This window comes from Pagrus major, chromosome 6, assembly GCF_040436345.1.
Source record: "Pagrus major chromosome 6, Pma_NU_1.0".
NCBI lineage: Eukaryota > Metazoa > Chordata > Actinopteri > Spariformes > Sparidae > Pagrus > Pagrus major.
Genome location: NC_133220.1, coordinates 20,613,075 through 20,635,922, shown reverse-complemented (window position 1 = coordinate 20,635,922; position 22,848 = coordinate 20,613,075). Strand labels below are relative to the sequence as shown.

Sequence of the window (22,848 nt, the reverse complement as noted above, 5' to 3'; positions counted from 1 at the left end):
GATTAGATTAGAGTAGATTAGATTAGATTAGATTATAAGACTCAAATGTCCTCAATGAGGAAATTCTTCTCGCAGAAACACACCCATCCAGACATTTTGTCTGCTCAATGATCGAGATAAAGAGTTGCCTTAAAGCACATCCGCAGTTAAAGGGCCACTGTGTAGTTTTGGGGAAGAAATTTTAATCAGAAGCGAAAGATCTTCATTGACTGAAGATTTTTTTTACTCCATAAACAAACTCTGCTAGTTTTCATGACTGAATAAACTGAACAAACAAAATGACGGTAAAATATAACACAGTTTCATGCTGTTTTACTTTGTTTATATGTGGCGGACCCTGCCACCTTTCGAGCTTCAAACAGTGTTCTGGGGACCTTATTTTCCTCTGAGAACAGCTTGTTTATTCAGTTATGGAAAAAATAAATTCTGAGTTTGTATTTATTCTACAAAACTACAGACTGCCCCTTTAATGGATGAACCTAATAAGAAAAGAGGAGTTCACTGTCCACCATGTGTGACCTTTTAGTTGGATTGTTAAATCTGGAAATCAGACCGGTCCAGAAATGAGACAGTGGACTGATTTAGTCATATTTTGTGCACAAATAATAACTTTTCTGAATATTAATTAAGCTTATAATGTGAATACTAAAGTCTTAATAAGGGTTATGATGATCAAATGATGCCCAATTTGCCAAATGCAAAAACATTTAAAACATCTATGAGGCCATTGACTTTGCAGCACACACAAATATAACGTAATCTGAATCTGAGATTATTTCTTTTTTCATTGATGGGCAAATATATGAACAATCAACAATTACGATCACTGTGATCAGAGTCCAGGAGTCGAGATTCTTGAGAACAGGCAGGTTGTGTGTGGTTAGAGTGTGTGTGTGTGAGGTTGCCTGCACATTAGGCAGTGGCCTAATCTGTGTTCAGTGACATCCTGGTCGGTAGGTTTGGTAGATGTGTTGCTAAGGTGTGAAACATATCTGAAACTTCAACTCTTCATTTATTCTCTTTAATCAACTTGCAGCTAAAGTTAAAGTCGCAAGAATGATGTTGATGTGGAGTTATTCTGAGAGAGTGATGGAAAAATCCTGAAGGTAAGCACATGACAGGGTTTTAAAGTAAAGAAAAATAAATAAACCAAAAATGGAGATGATCTAATCTATCTATCTATCTATCTATCTATCTATCTATCTATCTATCTATCTATCTATCTATCTATCTGATATCTTATATCTTATATCTTCACTAAAACAATTATTTCACTACTTCAGGTCTGAGATGGATGGATCAGTGTGCGGTGTGAGGGCCTGCATGTCATTATTTGCGCAGAGAAAACGCTTCTTTTCAAACAGCATTAAGAGGAAATCCAGCGTATAGAGCGCGCAGACAGCAGCAGAACATAGCGGAGGGGCGAGTGTGGCAGTATTAGAGCTCATCAGCATGATAATGTGGAAATACACATGCTTTGAGTGTGAGCCCTTTTGATCTGGCGTGGCGATAAAAACCTTATCGGCGGCGAACATCCACTTCCATTTTAGGATTTGACATTAATTCAATCCGCCCTCTTCTTTTTTTTTTTCTTCTCACACGAGCTCAGGAGAGAGAGGTCGCAGCCCTGATTCAACCCTGAGAATCTTATTATAGGACTAACACTGAAAATAAAGAGGTTTTTTTTTTTTTTACACCTCATAATAAAGATAAATGAAAAGGTTTATGTTTCGTGTTAATCTTTATGAGAAGCCCAATTAATTATCATTATTGTTAAGTGTGATTTGTTGTTTTTCTTATTTATACTAGGCTTGTTTTTAGGTGCTTTTTGTTTATTTGTTTTTTTTACAAACAATTATTTTCTGCACTCACACCTCCTTATATCGACACGTGCATGCGTGTGCGCGCGTGTGTTCAGATTGAAAGAGAAATCCAATCCCCCCCCCTCCTGATTATAACCCATCCCGGGGTAATTTTTCATCGGTGCTGGCTAATCTTTGTTCTTTGTGAAGATAATAAATAGCCTAATCGTTATCAGCGAGCTGCTGGAGGTGTCGGGGAGAATGGGGATGATCGGCCCGGGAAATAGGCTCCAAAGTGCCGCGGAATAAATGGCATTTCTTATCTCCCTCTCCCAGATTATCGCCGCCTTTTCAAACTCGCACAACAAATACATCTAATGCAGGGAATGCATCATTTACTGGACCAGATCTGTGTAAATGATAGATGGATAGATAGCAGGGAGGGGGCTGCACGGAGGTGGCTATTATTTACAAGTTTAATGTTCTGCATGTGCAAAGTCTTTAAGCAGCATAAATAAATACAGCTCGCCTTTCCATTATTTTTTAGGTTATCTGCACGAGCCATCTGAGGTTCCGGTTCTTTGTTGTGGTATATCTTATTTCTTTCGTGTTGGATTTTGCTGGATAAGAGTTAAGCAGACGCAGAGAGGAAAATATATTTGAATAATATTTTCATCTGTTGGAAATTTTGCAAATAAAGCAAGAAAGCCACGGGTTTAAAGCGGGACTGGTTACACACACAGGCCATGTTAGATTTATTTGAGATTGGAAACACACAAACCAGGAGTTATTTATTTTCATTTTATTTGATTATTATATCATAATCTTAATCTTACAGCACTTTCTGTGGTTGTTTATCAAGCATTGTGTTCTTTCATGGTGGAGATGATTTGATTAGGCCATTGTCCAAAGTCAAATTAGAGCAGAGTCTTGTTATAACTCTACAAATGATCTCTTATTTAGGTAATCAATTACACAATAAGTCTACAAACCAAATTTCAGTGAAGGAAAACATTACACGGTCACATTTTTCTGGTTTATGTTGAATTAAGACATAAAGACATGAATTAAAAATTACTTAAAGAATAAGATGGTTTTAAAGAAGAGAGCCAAGTCAAGTCAGTTTTATTTTTATAGCCAAAAATCACAAATCATATCACCTCAATGGGCTTTGCAATCTGTACAATGTGCAACATCCTCTGTTCTTATACCCTTTATTTCAAAAAAGAAAAAAACGTTTTAGCAGTGAAGAAAAATGGGGGAAAAAAACAATGTTTGGGTCACACTGAATAAAAGGAATCGCAAAAAGCTGTAGATGCATGCTTCACACAAAGATTTAGATAAATAAATAACTAAACATATATAAATGTGTGAAGTCAGGCTCCCATAGGCTCAAAGACTGAAGAGGAGCCTCGTGCTGGAGCATTGTGCCTGAGTGTGTGGGGACCGGGGAGTGACCAGTTATGGCAGAAAAGGTATTTTTCCATTATATACAAACTGGATGCTTAATAACTTGGCAGCTGCAGCAGCCCTGGGTGCTGCTGATGGTCTCCAGGGGAACGCAGATAACAGCGCAGTCATTTTCCATATCTTACAGTCTATTATATTCAAGGATTAGTTCTCCTTCCCGAAAAGGTCAAACATAAAGTCAAGCCAACCAGGAGTGCTCCTCCTCCTCTCCTCCTCCTCCTCCTCCTCCTCCTCCTCCTCCTCCTCCTCCTCCTCCCTACAGTGACATGACGTAGCATTTCCCCATTTTTTCATATTATCTAGTTAAACCAGTGTGATGACCTTTGCTGACACGCTTTGATAGATGCACACCTCCCACAGCAGACAACCAACATCCCTGAATCTTCCTTTAATATGAGGGCCCTGTGTGTGTTTGTGGTTAACAGTGATTTAATAGTCACCATAATACTGTAATTGTGTCTCAATTTAAAATCACAGCTCCTTTTATTCAGTGTGACCCAAACATTGTTTTCACTTCACAGACAAAACCAAAGATCAGATGGTATTTATTTGCAGGGTTGTGCAGTACCTTTATATTGCTGTTTATCCACAGATTTGAGAATATCTGGAGAAACATCCTAATAGTCACCAGGGCGCATTCACAAAACAACCTATCGCTAAAGGCACCTCCAGTCTGAGAGATTCAGGAGAAAGTTTTAGAAAGAGACAGTGTGTCATTTCTCAACACTGTGGCTGTCAGTTTATGGTCTAAGAGTAATTCACAAGGCATATTAAAAGTGAAATCTGAGGGAAGTTGGAGGCAGTTCAGAGGAAGTCAATTAAGACCTCCTCACAGCAATGTGCTGCAGGTAATGTGCCTCATCTTTCCAGTTTTTCAGAAAAATACAACAGTAATTGACTTTTGAATGACTATTGCAGAGCCACACAATCCAGTAACACCAGAGATGTCAGTTTGCACGACTCTCCACCACTTGAACTCAGCTGTCTGTGAGAATTATTACTCAAACCAAAAAAACAAGCTCTTCAGATCCACATGTGCACGTTCAAAATAATCACCCAATAAAATGAATTAATAAAACAGATTTAATGGCCATTGATTACCTGAATGTAGAATTACCCCATCAAAGGATGAAGATTGGTTCAGTCAAAAAAAGTCTGCTTCATTTTTCATTTAATGTAAATGAATTTAACATTTGACTGAAAATTGTAGTTAACTGTAAATTTTGTTTAATATAATTTTTTGCTATTTAAAAAACAATTTGATTATTTCTTGTGAATAAAAATCGAATTACATTTTTTATTTGATAATTCAATTTCAATTTAATGTGATTTGTTTTTATTCTAAACTAATTTTGTGTATAATTTAATTTGCTGTAATTTAATTGTTATTTGATTTCATTTAAGAAATTGTTTTGATTGAATTCATTCATTTATTTATTTATTTATATATTTGTTTTGATTTAATTTAACTTCGAGAGTAAATTCATTCAGAAACATGATAACAGTGGGGTCACCCCTCTGCTTTCAGTGTAGGAGTTGCTGTCAGCAGCTTCATGAAACTCTCTGGAACTTTGAGCTCCAGTGAGGAGGAGGAGGAGGAGGAGGAGGAGGAGGAGGAGGAGGAGGAGGAGGAGGAGGAGGAGGAGGAGGAGGAGGCCTGTCTCTGTGAGATGAGACTCTGTGACTGCTGCAGTGTGGAATAATCAGGCGGACAGTGACACCTAGAGGAGAGGAGCTGCTCTCTTCATCCTCATGGAAGATGCAGCTGCCTCCTGAAGTTTGTTGCCTACCCGGTCATTTGTCTCAGCACAGTCTTTGATTTATGCCATTTTACACTTATGTGAGAATAGGATAAGGATACTGAAGGATATATAGAGAATATGTGCGCTCTCTCCCTCCAGCTTTTTCCTCCAGATTACAGACAAGTGAGAGATTAAAGGAAAAAGTCTGAACAAATGAGTGGACAAACAGCTGTGTACATGCTTCTAGTGCATGAGGGTGTTTGATGAGTATAAAAATGATGATGATGATGATGATGATGATGATGATGATGATGATGATAATGACCACCACAGTCATCAGAAACCATCATCGTCCACATCTGAATACCAAATGACAAAATATGTTTTAGAGGAAAAGGAAAACTTCAGGATCTGATTGGTTTATTTTGGTTTCTCTGTGTCCGTGTGTTGAAGGACGCAGTGTCTATGTAACTAAGTACGTTCAGTCAAGTATTGTACTTCAGTACAATTTTGAGTATTTCCATGTCTACAACTTTATACCTTTATTCCACCACATGTCAGAGGGAAATATTCTACTTTTACCACCATAAGATAAGATAAACCAGACCCATACAACTGGTGGCCCGTGGGCCGAGTGTGGCCCTTTAACAACCTCATTTCAGTCCTTTGATAATTTTATTAGAAAACTAATTAGCCCATTAATTAGTTGTGTCTGTTGATAAACCCCAAAATACTCTTATTTCATTAAAAAGTTCTAACTTAGGCTGTAAAATAATGATGATGATGATGATGATGATGATGATGATGATGATGATGATGTTGTACTATTTGGTCCCAAATTGTTTGTTTGTTTTACTTTGTTCCTGTTATGTAGCATAAAGGGACTAAACTTGGTTTTGTTTTCCAACAATGCTAATAAAGGAACCTTTACCTTTATTAGCAGAGGGAATAGAAGTGAATCAAACTGAATAAACAAAACGGAAATTTAAAAAAGTGCATTGTTTTAAAACATAGCTAAAGTCTGTCCCTTTGGTGCTTAACTTTGTTTTATGTTTTTTTTCAAATCTTTATATTTTACTTTATATACAAGTATTTGAATCGGCCTGAGATAAGACTTTACTTGTATTAACAAGCAAACCAGCAGATCAATTGCAATAGCGAGCACCAAATAGCTCCACATGTACCACATACCAACATATTACTGCATCATTACCATAATTATAATCTAATAACATGATACACATTATTCTAAAATGGGCCGTTATACATAATCCTACTACTCTATGGCACTCTACTGTTGGTACTTTAAGTCTTATTTTGAATGCAGGACTTTTTTCCACACTTGTTGCCACTTCTACTTTAGTAAAAGATCTGAGTACTTCTTCTGTCTTCTGTAGGATTTATATGATTCGAGTCAGACACTATGTTTTAAAAATACCATGTTTACTCTAGAGGAAAGGTTGACCATGATCACCATGATTACAGTATTTATACATTCTTCTAAACTGGACTGTGTGCATACGGTACACTCTCCTGTCACAGTGGGTAACATCTCACTGAAAGTTTAAAAGACTGTTCCCAGTACCTCACTCAGTATCTTTTTAATGCTTGATCTTTTCCTTCACTGTGTGTAGTCTTGAGAGGGCTCTTACTAAGTCATTAGAGGTCAGAGGTTCACTACTTCACTTCCTGCCCAGAGAGAAACAGGAAGTGAAAGTTTACAACACCTTGTCACTAACAACGTGTCAATCAAACTCTGTCTCACCAGAGACGTCCGGGGAGTTGTAGAATTCAAAACACCTTTTTTTTCTTAACCTGCGAGTGTTCGTCACTTTCAGACATTGTGCTTTTATTTTGTCTTTATGTGAATCCAGTTCCCCTGTGTGTGTGTGTGTGTGTGTGTGTGTGTGTGTGTGTGTGTGTGTGTGTGTGTGTGTGTGTGTGTGTTGGTGAGTAAATGTGTGTAATAAGGACTTTGAGGTCAGTTACCGGTCAGGACATACGTGCTAACTGACCAGAGAACTTGTGCTCCATCGTCACTCGAATAATGTTTTCTGCGTTTCTGTAGAGTGTGACATGAAATGGTTAAATGTTTCGATAAACATTCATTTGGAGAGTTTATATCTTCTTCCAAGGCCTCCTTCATGCTGTTTAACACATCCAGGCCATTAACTACACAGTCTTTTTATACACATTTTAACACAATCTGGAATTAAATATATGTAGATTTAAATGTGACATGTTTGCTTTAAAATATCTGCAGGGTTTGAGTGAGCTTTAATTTCTTTCATTTAAGGGTCACATCAGTATGTTTGCAAGTTTTAGATTCCACAAATCAGCCTATACACTGTACTAAACCAATCGTCAATCCACACTATATACTTCTAGATTTTTGTATGTATTTTCCTAGTCAAAGGCAGTAACAGGTGCGTATTTCTGTATGGTGGTATGGCATGAAGATCCTTTAGCAGACTCTCGAATCTGCAGGCTGTCCTTGTTGTCTGGTATGTCTTCACGGCTCAGTCACACCATAAATGAGAGGAAACCATGGGATGAATGGAACAGTACAGAATGAACCCAAATTTCTAAAACACAGTTGCATGGTTTGCAAGAGAGTGACGCAGTAGTTCATGAAATATTTAATGGTCTTAAATATGTACTGTCCCTTAACTAGCAGCAATGACAACACAACAAACTACAGACAGGCTATCTGCTGTGTGTGACTGTACTGAGGTTCAGCATGCTTTAAGTTAAATGCTATAATAACTATGATTATGGCACTAGAAATAAATCATTACGGACAGATTCTGGATCAGCACTATGGAGCAAACCAGTAGATTTCTGGAAATGGCATGAAAAGCCACTCCCTCTCTCTCTCCCTTTGTGTGTGTGTGTGTGCGTGCGTGCGTGTGTGTGTGTGTGTGTGTGTGTGTGTGTGTGTGTTCCTGCTTTTTTGTCTTTTGCCAAGACATCACAGAGCGTCCCCTTCAAATCGTGCATCATTTAGGCAACAAAATAGTGATTGTAACTGCAGTGGTTTTATTAGTTTAGCTAGATTGTATGAAATAGCTCTCCGGGTTGTTTTGAAGTTTGAAGATCAGAATAACATCCTGTGCTATCAAATGTGTTCCATAATGTTGTTGTATCTGCTCCCTTTTCACTGGCCACGTGGCCAGCATTACAGAGAGCATTACATTTTAGAAAAGTGGGCCCACTGTTTTCAAGAATCTAAAAGCATGCAACATCAAACAGCTTTTTCTAAATCAAGAATTCTTACACAGTCTATTAATCGACAAATCGTTGTAGCTCTAGTTCCTGCAATCTAAAGGTCTCACAGCCCTGATGTGGGTGATGAACTAATTAAAATTCATCCTGAAGAGAACAAGAATGATGGTACCAAATCCCATGACAATCCATCCAAAAAGTTGTTGACCAAAGCCACAGTTAAAGGGGCACTACGTAGTTTTGGAGAAGAAATTCAAACTTTGAATTTTCATATTTACGATATTGATGAGGTAATAATACAAACTCCTAAATATTAATTTTTTCCATAACTGAATAAACAAGCTGCTCTCAGAGGAAAATAAGGTCCCCAGAACACTGTTTGAAGCTAGAAAGGTGGCAGGGTCCGCCACATATAAACTAAAGTAAAACAGCATGAAATTGTGTTGTCCTTTAAGGCCAGTTTGTTTTTTCAGTCATAAAAACAAAGAGTGTTTATTTAGCTTGTTTAGGCAAAAAAAAATGTATTCCCCAAAACTACATAGTGCACCTTTAAGTTCAGTTCAGTTCGTTATGTATTGGAATAGTTATTATATGCTGTTTTTTATTAGTTATTATTATTTATTATAGCATTTACATTATCAAAAGTTGTGGATGGCACCAATAGAACTACTCTATTGCACATTTCTTTTCTGTTATTCCTCCATTGAGGTACTTTGCACAGATATTTCAATCAAAACCACAGTGTTAACCTCATGATGGAGCTAGAGGTTGAGTTAGGGGATCAACAAAGCAAAAAAGATTCATCCTTCTGTAACCAACGTCTCTACAAAGCTACAAAGCCGCTACCGATAATTACTTGCTTCTCATGGTTGACAGCAATAAATTAACCAATAATTAGACATTTTTGTATTTAAAAAAAATAAGTTCCTAACCTGTAGTTTATTCACACCTGAGGGGGAGGAAGCCTTAGACGTAGTGACCAAAAAATTGATGATTTAAAGGTCCCCTTTGTAAGGAAGTTGATTTTTGAGTCTCTTTTCCAACTCGTTAAAATCCGCTTTGGGACTGTAGGTCAGGTCAAGCTTCAGTATTTGACAAGTTGAGAAATATCGATTTGGCCCATTCGTCAGCATGGCTCTACCCAGGTGCAGCAGTTTGACGTCACAAGCGTGCTGCTGATGTGTTTATTGACAAAAGAAAACCAATTTGAGAGCCACGTACTGTATCAGAGTGCGTAGACGTTGCGTTTGTTTAGTCGTTGAAAGCAATTTGGCTGTCACTTTACTTTCACTGGTCACTTTATCGACTAGAATTTTTACCAATACCGATATGTATCGGTTACTAATTTCCCAATATCAGGCCGATAATTTATTGTGCATCATAGTTGAGATATTTTAGTGGAATCTCTGACCTGCTGGTGGCGACAGAAGAAATGTCATGAGACAGCTAAGGCCATAGGATCTATCCTCTGGGGACCAAATTTAAAATAAAATGGCCACAATAAAAATTCCAATGAGCTCAGAGAGACAATAATGTCTCTTGGTTTTCTTCATGTTTTGTCTCAGTCAGCCAAGACAATTTTACACCATGTATCACAGGACAAACTGTGTGACTGTGACAGTGAAAATGTCACCTCCACACCTTAAATGACTTTATTGCAGTATGTCAGAGCACCTGTGCTTTATATTGTCTAAAGGTTGAGTTTCTGTGTGCACATTCCAGCACAAGTGTGTGTGTCTAGCGCGTGCATTGTTTCATGTTTTTGTGTCTCTGCTCGTTCTGTGTCTGATCCTCAGCGATTGCGAGTCTATAAATCCCCTGACTTTCCTCCCCCTCCTGTAAAGAAATGTCTGCTGCTTTGCTTAAGCTGATTCTCCGGAGCTAACCCGTCCTACCTGTCACACACACACACACACACACACACACACACACACACACACACACACAGAGCGAATAAACAAGATCTGATCCATCTCCTCCACTGCTCTGTCTTCCTCTGTTTCACACTGTTTTCACTTATTCTTTGCTACCGCACAGACACACACACACGCAGACACACACACACACACACACACACACACACACACATAACACACACACAAAACATCAACAAATCTTGGAATTCACTTTGCCCTTTTGCTGCTATTCATGTAGGGATGACACTGAAGTCATGAGACTGCAGGCTACAGTACAAGATGTCTGTGTGTGTGTGTGCGTGTGTGTGCACGCGTGTGTGTGTGTTTTCTTACTCTGCCACAACTCTCTGCAGGTGCAAGAAAGAAAGTAGCAGAGAGAAGAGAAACACAGCTGACCATTAGGCTGCTTTACCACATCCTTCATACTGTACCTCATCTCTTTCCCAGCATACACACTCACACGATAACACACACGCAGTTCATGTTTCATCATTTTTGACAAACACAGCATGCACATTTGTTGGTGTATTAATTGTCAGACGTTTTGCGGGTATTTTATGAGGATTATGATGAGCTGCTTCTGACCTACTGGTGGTTTCCTTTCATGTGTGTTTGTGTCAGTCGGCATTATCAGATTAGATAATCCTTTGATTTCAGAAATACAGCCTGCCTGATCAGCATTCTCAATCTCTTCACCTTTCCTCTCGCTGCATTATTTTCTCCAGTTTGGTGGATTATAATGAAAACAGTCAACACCTGAGACTGATATAAAAGGGGACTTAAGAGGGGAGCTGATGTGAAGCATTATCACATGATACTGTCTAGGTTTTAATCAGTATTCCTGCAAACAAGCATTTGTTTTATTCTATAATAATATAAAAGCCAGAAAAACATTTTTGAATAAAACAAATTCACTTTTGAAACTTGTTTTTTCTTACATGTGTGAAATAAACCCTGACACATATATGATGTCATGGAGATAAAGTGTGAAACTCGATAAACATATCTTTCTACAGAATCACCTGCTGCACCTTTAAAATGTTAGCATGTGAAATTTGGAAAAACATGTCAATGAGGATGAAAAGGTGTTGCAACAGGAAGTGCTTAAAGCTTTGACTGGTATATGGGCTCTCTCTCCTCCAGAGAAATGTATCACAAGATGGTTTGAAACTCTTGACTCTTTAAACTTTGATAATTCTGTGCGCATTTTAAGGCCTCTTAAGGAAAAGCCAGTTCGAATACAGACACTGAAAATGGCGTTTTATGTCACTTTCACACAGATCTGGTTTGTCATTCACAGTCATGGATGAATGCTCACAATAAAGTGCTGTAACCATATTTTATTTACACTGAATTCTCATTAGTCTGATGTCAAAGCACTGATCATTCAAGTAATCCAGGTTTGTCTCCAGCAGTGTTTCTGAGTGTTCGACAGCCGTTATTTAAAAGCAAGCATCAAGCAGACAACAAGCAGATGCTGCGCATGCTGAGTGTTAATTACAAGTATTTCAGTAAAAAGTTCCTCAGTGTTACAGTTTCACACACAGCACAGGCTCTAGTGTCTATTTCCCCTCCCTGATAAACCCTTTTTTCACCTCCACTTTCGTGTGCAGATCTAGAAATGACAATAGATGGAGTGAGGCCTGCCACATGGCGCCCTCTGTGTCCTCCCCTCCCTCCTCCCCTCCCTCCTCACCCCAGCTCCTCACCACATCAGGATACACTTGTTCTGGTGAATTCCGGTTTCAAACGGAACGCTGCCTTGCTCTGGTTTTCTACAGGACCCATATTAAAAGCAGGCGCACACTGTCTCCCAGTGGCCCTGTGGTCAGGGAGGGGGAGCCTCTAACGGCCTGTTACGCTCACAGACACACCTTTGAAACCTCACCCGCTCCTGCTTCCTCCCCCCGAGCCTTCCTCCTCTCCTCCTCACCCTTGACAGCACACATGCACAGCCCTTATCGACACGAGAGCAGATGAAAGGATGAAAAGTTGCTTCCACTGCGGGCCACAAAGTTTATCACCTCCCCCCTGCCTCGTTCACACCGTCACATCACTGATTACTCTCTCCTGCTGCAGACACACTGATGTTGAGCCTGTGTGGTCAACCATTTAGATATTCCACATTAAAACTGTATTCTGAGGTCAAGAACAAGTCTGCACATTACTCAAACTCTTCTCATCGTGCTCTGGTTTTGTCCTTTTGACCTCCAGTGTGGTGCCCCTAGTGTAGAAAATATGCACTGCAAAGAGTTTCTTTTTGTTTGACTTGAACCTCAAATAAAAAAACAACTGTATTTTAACATGTTGTAAGTCAGTACTCTCTTGTTGTTTCGGGGCTGTTGCACTTATCAGTCTGAGACATCAAAAACCGAAAAGAAAGAAAGAAAGAAATCTCATTTTCCTGAGATTTAGGGTTTAGCACATGTACTCATGACATCATTCACCTTCTCATGAACATATTGTGTTTGACCCGCTTATTGTTTTTCACTGTTTGTTTTCATAAAGAGCACAATATATATTGTTCTGTACTTTCTATACGCAGAACGTGTCTGCCTCTTTGTGTTTCTGATGCAGTTGCAGTTTCTCATGTGAAAGTACTCAATAGTGAGACAGAGACGGGAAAATCTTTCTCCAGATTTCCTCTTTGCTGAGCGACATTGCCACCTGGTGTTAAACAGAGACAGACTGGCTCACTTCGAAAAGGAGTCAAAATGAGGAGCTGAGTGGCTTCAAACACATAATCTTTTAAAGCTGGATATATTCTTGCTCTATATGAAATATCTGGCTTTGTTTGTGGATTATACAGGTCCTTGACATTATGTTTTACTCTCTTTGTGTTTCCTGTGTTGTGGTGTTTTTAGCTCGTTTAATTCTTTTTGTGTTTTAATTTGATTTGGTTCTGTAGAGTATGTTGTATCCGTGTTTAAAAATGTGCTTAAAGATAAAGTTTATTTTTATTATCATTATTATTTGTAACTGAACTAAATCTGAGGGAGGATTGAAACTTGGTTCCTTCCTAAACTAATGTTAGCTGCAGTTGCTCTCTGATAGTGAGGCAGAGAGGTGAGGCAATCGAGAATGTGTATAAAGTCACAGCATTTGGACCGTCACAGAAAATCTTACCCGAGTCCTTCACAAAGAAATCCACAGTGCAGCAGCTTTAAACAACTTAAACAAATCTTCCACAGGCTTTTATAGGCAACCAATATGGGGAAGGCCTAATTTTTCATGTCACTTTGCAATCTGCTCACTTATGGCCAATAAAAAAGTGATCACTACATGTAGAGCCCCTTGAAGTAATCCTGATTACATTAAATCTGTTACTCCCCAACCCTGCAAGTAAGCATATGCATCAAATAATAAGACTTCTTGTAAATGTCTTTCCCTAAAAGTGTGGAGAGTGCTTTCAGCATACTCTGTAAGGGTCAACAAGTTGGTGTAAAGACGAGTTCTGTTTTTAATCTGATGTCTTCTCGTGACACACAGCGCTGACTGACACAGGACACATGGGGGAACTTCCCTCAGAGCCTTGCAGGGTTTCTCAGAGGGATGTTCTGGCTAACCGCTGCCCAGGCTGGGCTTCCGGCCCTGGGGCAGCAGAGGCTGCCGGTACCCCTCTCGCCCTGCAGCACCACCACTATCACCCCACTCCAGACACTGTGCCAGGATACTGTGGTGACACAACCCTGGGCCTCTGTTCCTCCCTTGTCAACAAGACTGATGGATGCAGAGAGGAGGAGAGGAGGAAAGACAAGAGCACTCATTGATATTTAAAGTAACGGCAGAATGACAAATGGATTTTATTTTAATTTTGAGGGGATATTAATTTAGAATGAGCGATCAAATGAAAGACAAAGAGGAAGGTAAGGATGAGTAGAAAATGACAAAGAGTAGGTCGCAGTGATTTTGTTTCAAATGAGTAATGTATGTTTTTTTTTAGGCATTGAGCTTAATTTGAGGGTTCATCATTATCAAGCACCTTTTAAGAAAATTCCTCAAAGACAGAAACTTGATTTAGACCACATGATTCATCTTCACAGGTTTCAGCTTAAACAGACCCTCTGCAGATTTTACCCACTATCTCCAGTTTAAATTAAGCTTTTCTCTGACTCTTCAATCTGGTCAGGAGCCACCAGGGGGCAGAAAATGGAGCCTTTTCGCCTTTTAACCTTGTTTTTTTTTTCTCCAGTAACACCACACAAACACATAGACACACAGACACAAAATCAAATGAGAAAGCTGATATGTATAATAGCTTATATGGGTGATTAATTTTGATTACTTATGGTTAACTGTGTGTGTGCGTGTGTGTGCAAGCATGTAAGACAGAGAAAAGGGAAAAAGGAGCCTGTGGCTGCTGCATAACAATAATTAAGGCGGCATGAGCAAACTGTTCAGTGAGCTATTTTATTTCTTATGTGTGCTTGTTTTAATGAAGTCAAGCACATCATGAACCTTCTTATCTGCAGAGAGTCTCCTCTATGTGTGTGTGTGTGTGTGTGTGATGCACATCCCAGTGTGTGTATCAGTACTGTCTGTGTGTTTGCCCCCACCCCCCCCCCCCCCCCCCCCACACTGGTTAATATTAGACACCCTGCTTGTTGGAGAGACTGACAGCTCATCGTGAACACTGCTAAAATAGATGCAGCCATTTACGCACACAGTTTGCCACACACTCACTGACCACCCACTGACACACACATACACACAAACCCAGCACTCACACACCAACTCTAAACTCCCAGAAAAGCCTTTGTGAAGCACAGCCAGAGAGGGAGCCGCCCGCCTGACGCCAACTCCAAAAAGCAGGTGAGGCTGAGTGTGTGTGTGTTTGTCTTGATAGTAGTGGGCGGAGGACGGTTTCGTGGTATGACGACAGTGTAAAGCTCCTAACGGTCAGCAGCAGTGTGTCAGGCTTAGAGCTGTGAAAGTATGAGCAAGGTAAGGTGAGAAAAACAGCTTGTCCAGAACTGGGCTTCTGTCTGTTTGGTGTCAGACTGAGATCTTTGGGTTTAGCTCTCTAATAATACAGTTGGAGGCCTGTGGCGAGACAGAAATGGGTCTAAAAATCCCTATCAGCTCTCTGTCGCATGAATGTGGTGATGAAGTTTGAATTTGAGGTGCTGTGTATCAGGCAACTGTCACGATGACCTCTTAGCTTCAGAAAGTCAGACGCTTTCTCCTGTTACATCATCTGACCTAAAATATGTGTGAACTGATGCAGACAGCTTGTGTTTTGGTCGGTCACAGAGGTCAAGGAGGCAGGTAGGGACACATACAAACTCCGAGGGTTGGGCATAATCCATGCATTCTTGTTGGATCACTTTTATGAACAGTTTGAGTTTGAACTATGTGTGAACAATGATTGCAGGAAGACACATGCCTCAGCAGGCATCCGAGTGAATACAAAGTAAAAGTACCACAGAATATTATTCTTAATGAACAATAAAGATTCTAGAAATGTATTACAGCAAAACCTTCTAAAAGCCGTGTTTTTAATGTCTATTTCTTTGAGAGAAGCCCCCTTTAAAGTCCAGTGTGTAGGATTTGGTGACATCTAGCGGTGAGGTCGTAGACTGCAACCAAGTGAATACCCCTCATCTCACTCCCCTCTACAGTGGCTGCTAAAAACGTGAAAAACACGATACGCTCTCTCTGGATTACGTTGCAAGGCAGTTGGATTTGCAAGATCACATGATCATGTGATTGGTGCTTGGTGACACCGTCAGCTGCTCTCATTGACTATTGTGAAAGTACTGAGGTGATGACAATCGCGGTAGTCCAGATTTTTAAATCCTAAATAGTGTCTAGAGCAGTTTGGGAGGTTTCAGACTGGGTCTGTAACCTCTCACATTATCAGATAATCTGGGCCAACGTTTGGGACTGACCAAGCTCTCCGCCAAGATTTCTTCTCCGATTGACGGAAGGGTCGAATTGGGGTTTAATCAGCCCGATACTCCTGTAGTGTGAGCCCAGCCTTTACTCTCTAGAGCCTGTGTTTGGTTTGTCCATTCTGGGCTACTGTAGAAAACATTGCAACAGGGCAATAGGGAAACACAGCAGACTCCATTGGAGAGTAACCGCTCCCTCTGTAGGTATAATGGGTTCATTCTAAGTTGACAATAACACAAGGATTCTTAGTTGCAGGTGCTTTTTTATAAATTAAAAACATAATTATGAATGAAATACTCAATTTCAGTCCCTAAATCCCCCAAATCCTACACACTCTAGACCTTTAAATAAACAAAGAATATTGTAATATGGAGTGATAGTGCATGTTTAGACATTATTTTTGTAGGCTATAGTTATTTATTTAATCTATTAGCTGCCATCTGCATGTAACTGATCAGTGACATGAACGCTGCTCTAAGACGAGTGATGTCTGCACAGAAAGCCGATGCAAAACTGTGGTTGACATAATGATTATTGTACGACAACACCTGTTCCTGTGAGGACTGTCATCGTTATCTTTAGGATGTCCCTACAAAGTTCCTGGGCCTTGTCTTCATCTCCACCCTCTTGAAGGAGTAGCGCTCTCCAGTTCGTCCATCTGTCAGGATGTACCATGTGCCCCAGTAGATACCGTTGGTCACCCCGCTGTAGCGCCCACGGTAATACTGTCCGTTCAGGTTAGCTGCCAGGCATGCATCAAACCACCAGCCTGCACCGTAGTACTGACCACAGTTCCCAGCTGTGTAACGGTCGTGGTCTCGGTCAGCGGTGCTGAAGGATCTGCCGTCGTGGTTGTAACGTTTGCTGTAGCTCAGAGCGTTGCCTGCATCGCCAGAGTACTCCCGCGCTGTTAGACGGTACCTGGGAGGATGAGAAACAACATGTGAGACAAACATTTCTCTCTGAACTGTTGCCTCTCTGTAGTCACGAATGTGCAATAGAAAGGCACTTAACACTTATTACTCTAGTTTTACATTGTTTTCATGAGCATTAAGATCTTGAATAGCTTTGCAGAAAGTGTGTCTGTGCCGTTGCAGACTGTTTCACCTCTGTGCCTCTGAGGCCACTTTGAAGTTGTTGTAGGTAGCTTGGCGCTTCTGCTGGTGCCAGTCCTCCAGCTCGATGCGGAGTTGGTGTTGGCCAGTGGAGGTAAGGGCGTTGAGCGCTGCATTCCCCAGCCAATGCTCTCCCTGTGGACTTCCAAAGCCCTCCCGGTATTCTTGCCATGTCCTGTTGAAGTCCAGCGAGCCGTCCTGCCGATTCTGGATCACCGTCCACCCACCGCCCGCCGTCTCCATGTCACATTTAGCCTGAGCCAAAACAAAGACTTTGATATTATAAAGCCTAGATTTTGGTGATCCACAGATAGCACAGACATCTCTAAAAGGAGAGGAGTAGGGTGGGGGTCCGTCTGTGTGTTTTATGAGTGTGGTGAATCTAAAATACCTCCAGTGCCGGTCCGTGCAGGTCAGGCTGGATGGTGTAGATTCCATTCTCTTTGATCCCGAGCTTGTAAATCTCTGCACAGTCCTGAGGATGTAACCTCTCCAAGGGGGCGACTAAGAACCACACACACACAACACATTTATTCAACTTGTTGTTAATCAGTCGTGTTATCAGCCTTAGTGCCTTTACCTGTGGGAGGATGTTGTGTGATGCTCTTCAGGAAAAGCATCAGGTCTTTCTCCCCCTCTCTTCCCACGGCTGCACTTTCTGTCAACCCAGAGACAGATTAGGTTATCAGTCAGACACATCACACTGTTGTCAGCGGCTGAAAATAGAAGCTTTGTCCTCATATACGACACAGAGGGCTTCCAGTTTGTACGACGGCTCTTTAAAGCTTCTCCACATTGTGAGCCATACAGTACGTGTGTCTGTGTGTGCATGTACAGTGAGCTTTTTCTCATCCATCTCAGTGCAGTTAAATTCCTATGCACTCACCTATGACCGACACTTAGCAGGCCTCATTGAGGTTCTGTTTACTATGTGTGGGGGAGTGACTGTGCTGGCATTTGTGTGTGTGTGTGTGTGTGTGTGTGTGTGTGTGTGTGTGTGTGTGTGTGTGTGTGTGTGTGTGTGTGTGTGTTGCAGAGGTGGGGGATATAAATGTGTACTACTCACCCAGACGTTTGGCCATCGCCCCAAGGGCCTGGCTGTGACAGTGGAGGTCACACTCTGTCAGTACAGCTGCCATCAGTGCCAGAATGGCCCCTAGAGAGTTGCTCTCCTGGCTCCCGGGACTCCAGGGGCCTCCTGTTTCCTGGAGAGAGCGCATGCAGCGCTGCAGCTGAACGAGACGCTCCTTGACACCTCCAGTCTGCAAAGACAGCGCTCACAGGTACTTCTTGATAAGAAACTGTGTCACACTTAGCTGCTACGATTAAAGGGCAATTCCACCAATTTTCCCATTAAAGAGTGTTTGCAGAATTTGTGGAGTAATAGTGCTTATGTGAAAAAAAGTAGGCGAAGGTGTTTTATGGCTCCATAGGAAGCTTCATGTAATCTGATAAACTGCTTCCAGTGATGTCACTCACTGGCTAAATTGCATTGTGCAGCCTACTGGTCTAGCGTTGAACTCCCATGACACTGTTCAACTCATTGTTGACAGATGATCAAAATCAATAAATTCCTCACATTCTTCTTCCTATTCACAACATGGCTCCTACATTACCCACAATGCAACTTAGCCACTGAGTGACATTACTGGAGGTAATTCATCCGATTACATGCAGCTTCCTCTGAAACCACAAAAGGCTTCATACTACTTTTTTCACATATGCAGCAGTACTCCCCAGGACGTGTAAACACACTTTAATTGATAAGATGATTGAAAGAAAATTATTTGCCAACTATTTTGATAGTCGATCAATTGTTTCACTCATTTTTCAAGCAAAAATTTCAAAAGATTTGCTCGTCCCAGCTTCTTAAATGTAAATATTTGCTGCTTTTCTTTGGACCGATGGTGGGACAAAAGAAGCAATTTGGGTCATTGGTCATTTTGGGCTCTGGGAAATTGGGATAAATCGATTAATCATGAAAATTAAATTGTTAGTTGCAGCAATAATGAGTGAATAAAAACTGCCAAGTCCTCTTTATTAGCCAAGGACATTTTATGACTATAAATGTCGTTGACATTTGAATTAGTGAAATAATGCCAAAGTAAATGAAGCCGTGAGTGTGCGTAATTGTGCGTCCTTAGATGAGGCCATCCATCTCTGAGGCTTTGAGGCTAATCCACACACAAAACTCAGTGGCATGTTTTGTGTCACACTCAATCCGTCTCTTACACTTACATCAGCCTTTGTAATCACGTCCCTCACACACCTGTTGCTGCATGAGCTCATTACAACCATATGATGAGGACATTTTTAAAGCAGACCTAATTTTATCCCTCCTTTGATTGCTGACTGTCATTGCTCTGTGGCTGTTAGGTGGTGCCAAGTTTAGTGTGCTGACTGTCCCACGGGGAAGGACCTGCTGACCTGAGCCTGATAATATGCTGCTCAGCCTCCATGGCATGAATAGACAAAGGTTCAGCTCAGCTTCAACTTGCCTTCAATGTTTCTGAACCATGGCTTAGAAATATCTGATTAAAAGTTGCTTTATCTGGCTTTTTCTTAGAATAACTATTTAAGATTACAGCAAAAATTCAGCACATGGCTGCCCACCATTGTCACTTACTTTGGGTTGAACCTGGGGGTAATTGTTCCTCTGCTCCACCCTCCGAGGAACATCCGAGATAGCTGGAAGTGAGACCCCCATCCTGCAGGCTCCTATCCCAGTTTGGCCCTCACAGGCCCCCGTACCCACTCCTGCTCCTGTGCCATGCTGGATGGGTGCAGCCACAAGACTGTCCCTGCAAGGAGGTTGTGTGCAGGACGGAGATGCATCTGAGGACAGCAGCGCTCCCACATACAGTGATAGCAGAGGGAGCAAACCGAGAGAGCCAAATGGAATCATGGGAAATGCGGGAACGCAATCGTGTCCTGACCTTTGTCTTAAACTCTTGTGCAGTGGTCCACCTTTTTGTCCAGGAAAGCCTCCTTCCTCCGAGTCAAAAGTTGATTTTCCTATTCTTTTCTGCCTCTTCAGGTGGAAAGTGTTTGCTGACCTGACCTTTTTGTTCAGATCTTCCTCTTGCCCACGTCTGTCTGCTTTTCCACACTTTGGTCTTCGTTCATCCTCTTCTTCTTCTCTTTTTTCCCCTTCAGTTCATCTCCCGGTCCTCCTCTTTCTCCTGCTCTCTCTCTCTCTGTTAGTGAGGTTGCTTTGGCTCAGATTCCTAGATAACTGCGGCACTCTTTGCTGTCTGACACGCACTAATGCACCCACCCCCTGATGCACACACACACACAAACACACACGCACACACACAATCTGTCCATCTCCCTTAACTCATCTCATTCTCTCTCTCTTAGACTCCCACACACAGAGGTGCACGTTTACACACACACATGCACCCAGAATGTGAATAGAAATCCTGCTCTGTCTCAAATCCATCTGCAATGTCACATTACGCATGTATAAACTGTTTTTTCACAGGTTCATTGTCTTTTTTGGATGCAGTGACAACAGCCTCTGTGCCTAACTGTGCATGCTAGATTAACTTTTTTTATTATTATACTCATTCTAGCCTGACTTTAACCTCGTCTTACCCTGACCCATTGACGAGCATTCGTGGCAATGTTTGCAGAGATGAAAATGCAGCAGATGCTTAAAGTATGCAGCTTCCTCTCTCCTGTGTACCATTTTGTCACTCGCGTCCTTTTGTGTTGCAGTGTTTGTGTTGACAAACTGAGTTCCAAAGAGGCCATAAAGACTCGACATTCAATAGGAGCAAGACGGCAGGAATTCCTATATAAACACCAGTCATCAGGATCCTGGAGGGCCACACTCCCACTAACAAGGAGCACAAACACACACACAGAGACACACTTACACGTGAACATGGAGCACAACTCTGTGAGGCTCAGTCAGGAACTAGAATGGCAGTCAGTAGTGCGCATACCTCCCTCAAGGCCCAACAGTTCCCTGTAATTCAGACTTTATTTAATTCAGCTAGATACGTCTGATTTTTTTTTAATTAAGATCCATGCATTATTTCCTAAGAAATTAGCCAAAATGTCAAAAAAAACACCCTGACTCGCAATGTTAAAGAGAGTGAAAAAAGAAGGGAAAAAAATCCTGGATTGGACCAACCAAACTTAATGGGGTCGACTGTGGGTTGAGACCCATCCTCCATCCAAATTTTGTGGAAATCTGTTCAGTAGTTTTTGTGTAATCCTGCTGACAAATCAACCAACAAACAAACAGACACAGGTGAAAACACAACCTCCTTGGTGGAGGTAATAATAATCTCATAATGTGAAGCTGTTGTTCTGATGATACAATATCAGCTCTGTGTTCTTTAAAAAAAAAAGATTAGGGAGATGAAAAAAAAACGAAGATGTTAAAGAAGACTGAAGAGAGAGTTCGGATTCAGGTTCCTGATTTTGTGTTACTTCATTCACATAGACCTACTTTTATCTTGGTACATGAATATTTAAAGATTCTGTCAGATCAATGATCAATGTAACGCTGAGAAAAATGGTAAACAATAAGATGTCTACTGATGCCACGGTCGAGCCGATGTTGTTTTATTTTGTATTTATTCATTAATCAACAGAAAAAAGTAATGTAGATGAGCCATAGTTAGCTTAAATTATTTTATTATATCTGAACACAGGTAAACAGAAATTAATTCAGATGTTATGAATACCCTGTAAAATCTGACAAAGTGATCTTACTTGAAAAAGACAGAGGAGACCAGTTACCTCAAAATTACTGGGTGAAGTAGATAAACTATTTTAACTTGTTAAAACTTTTTAGCTCGTACAACTGAAATTTAATAGTCTACTTTAATTGCTAATTTTGGGGTAATTAGTTTCCTGATGTTTTTAAAGTAAAGTAAACTTTTTAGATTTACAGTGTACAGTTCTGTTGTTGAAAATATGTCGCTCTCACCGACCAGAAATGATATTTCTTTAATAATTTAAAGTGTGTCTGTAGCACTCAGTTTTGGGTTTACAGTAACATTTTTGCATAATTGCACTAACCTTTGTCTTGTTTGCTCATTATAATGTCACATAATCAGATGGTATGATATCCATATCACACAGATGTTATCAATATAAACTATAAATAAAAACATTTTCTGCAATGTGGTACCCTAAAATGTTTTGACATATTTTGAAAGGATGAATACAAATGTGTTTTCATGAAGCAAGTGAACAGATATAAAGTTCCAGTCACACATACACATAGACAGACAGACAGACAGACACACACACACACACACACACACACACACTGACTAACAGTCTACAGACAGGCTGTAAAGGTTGACCTGCATTCTCATCTTAGCATGTTTCTGCAACACTGTGGTTTTGTGTTCAGCTCACAAAGATGGTCCTTGAAGTATCACAGAAACAGACCGCTCACCTTTCTTTGACCTTTCTCAGCACAATGTCAACACCACAGAGTGCTCCTTCCCTAAGGTCCAAAAAATAAATGTGGGTTAATGTCTGGGAACACCAGTTCACTTAGTTCATTCATTCAAAGTGAGTTGCCACTGTCCTCTAGTGGTGGATCACCACAACTTTGCCTTTTCACTACGACTGACCACACCAGACCATCAAATCTAACATGTAATCTTGATCATATAATCTCTGGTGGGGAGAGTGAGACGCCACAGAGCAG

At 40.8% G+C, this 22,848-nt stretch overlaps 1 protein-coding gene across 1 annotated transcript; it reads right to left on the bottom strand.

The window, feature by feature from the left end:
* Positions 1 to 15,478: 15,478 nt before the first annotated feature.
* LOC140998476 (fibrinogen-like protein 1) lies at positions 15,479 to 20,615 on the bottom strand. The gene is made up of 6 exons (XM_073468780.1): positions 19,792 to 20,615; positions 18,232 to 18,427; positions 17,746 to 17,823; positions 17,557 to 17,669; positions 17,158 to 17,420; positions 15,479 to 16,971 (listed from the first exon to the last, which is right to left on the bottom strand). The coding sequence occupies exons 1-6, from the start codon at positions 20,068 to 20,070 to the stop codon at positions 16,629 to 16,631; spliced, it is 1,272 nt and encodes a 423-aa protein (XP_073324881.1). The 5' UTR covers positions 20,071 to 20,615; the 3' UTR covers positions 15,479 to 16,628.
* Between the last annotated feature and the right edge of the window lie 2,233 nt (positions 20,616 to 22,848).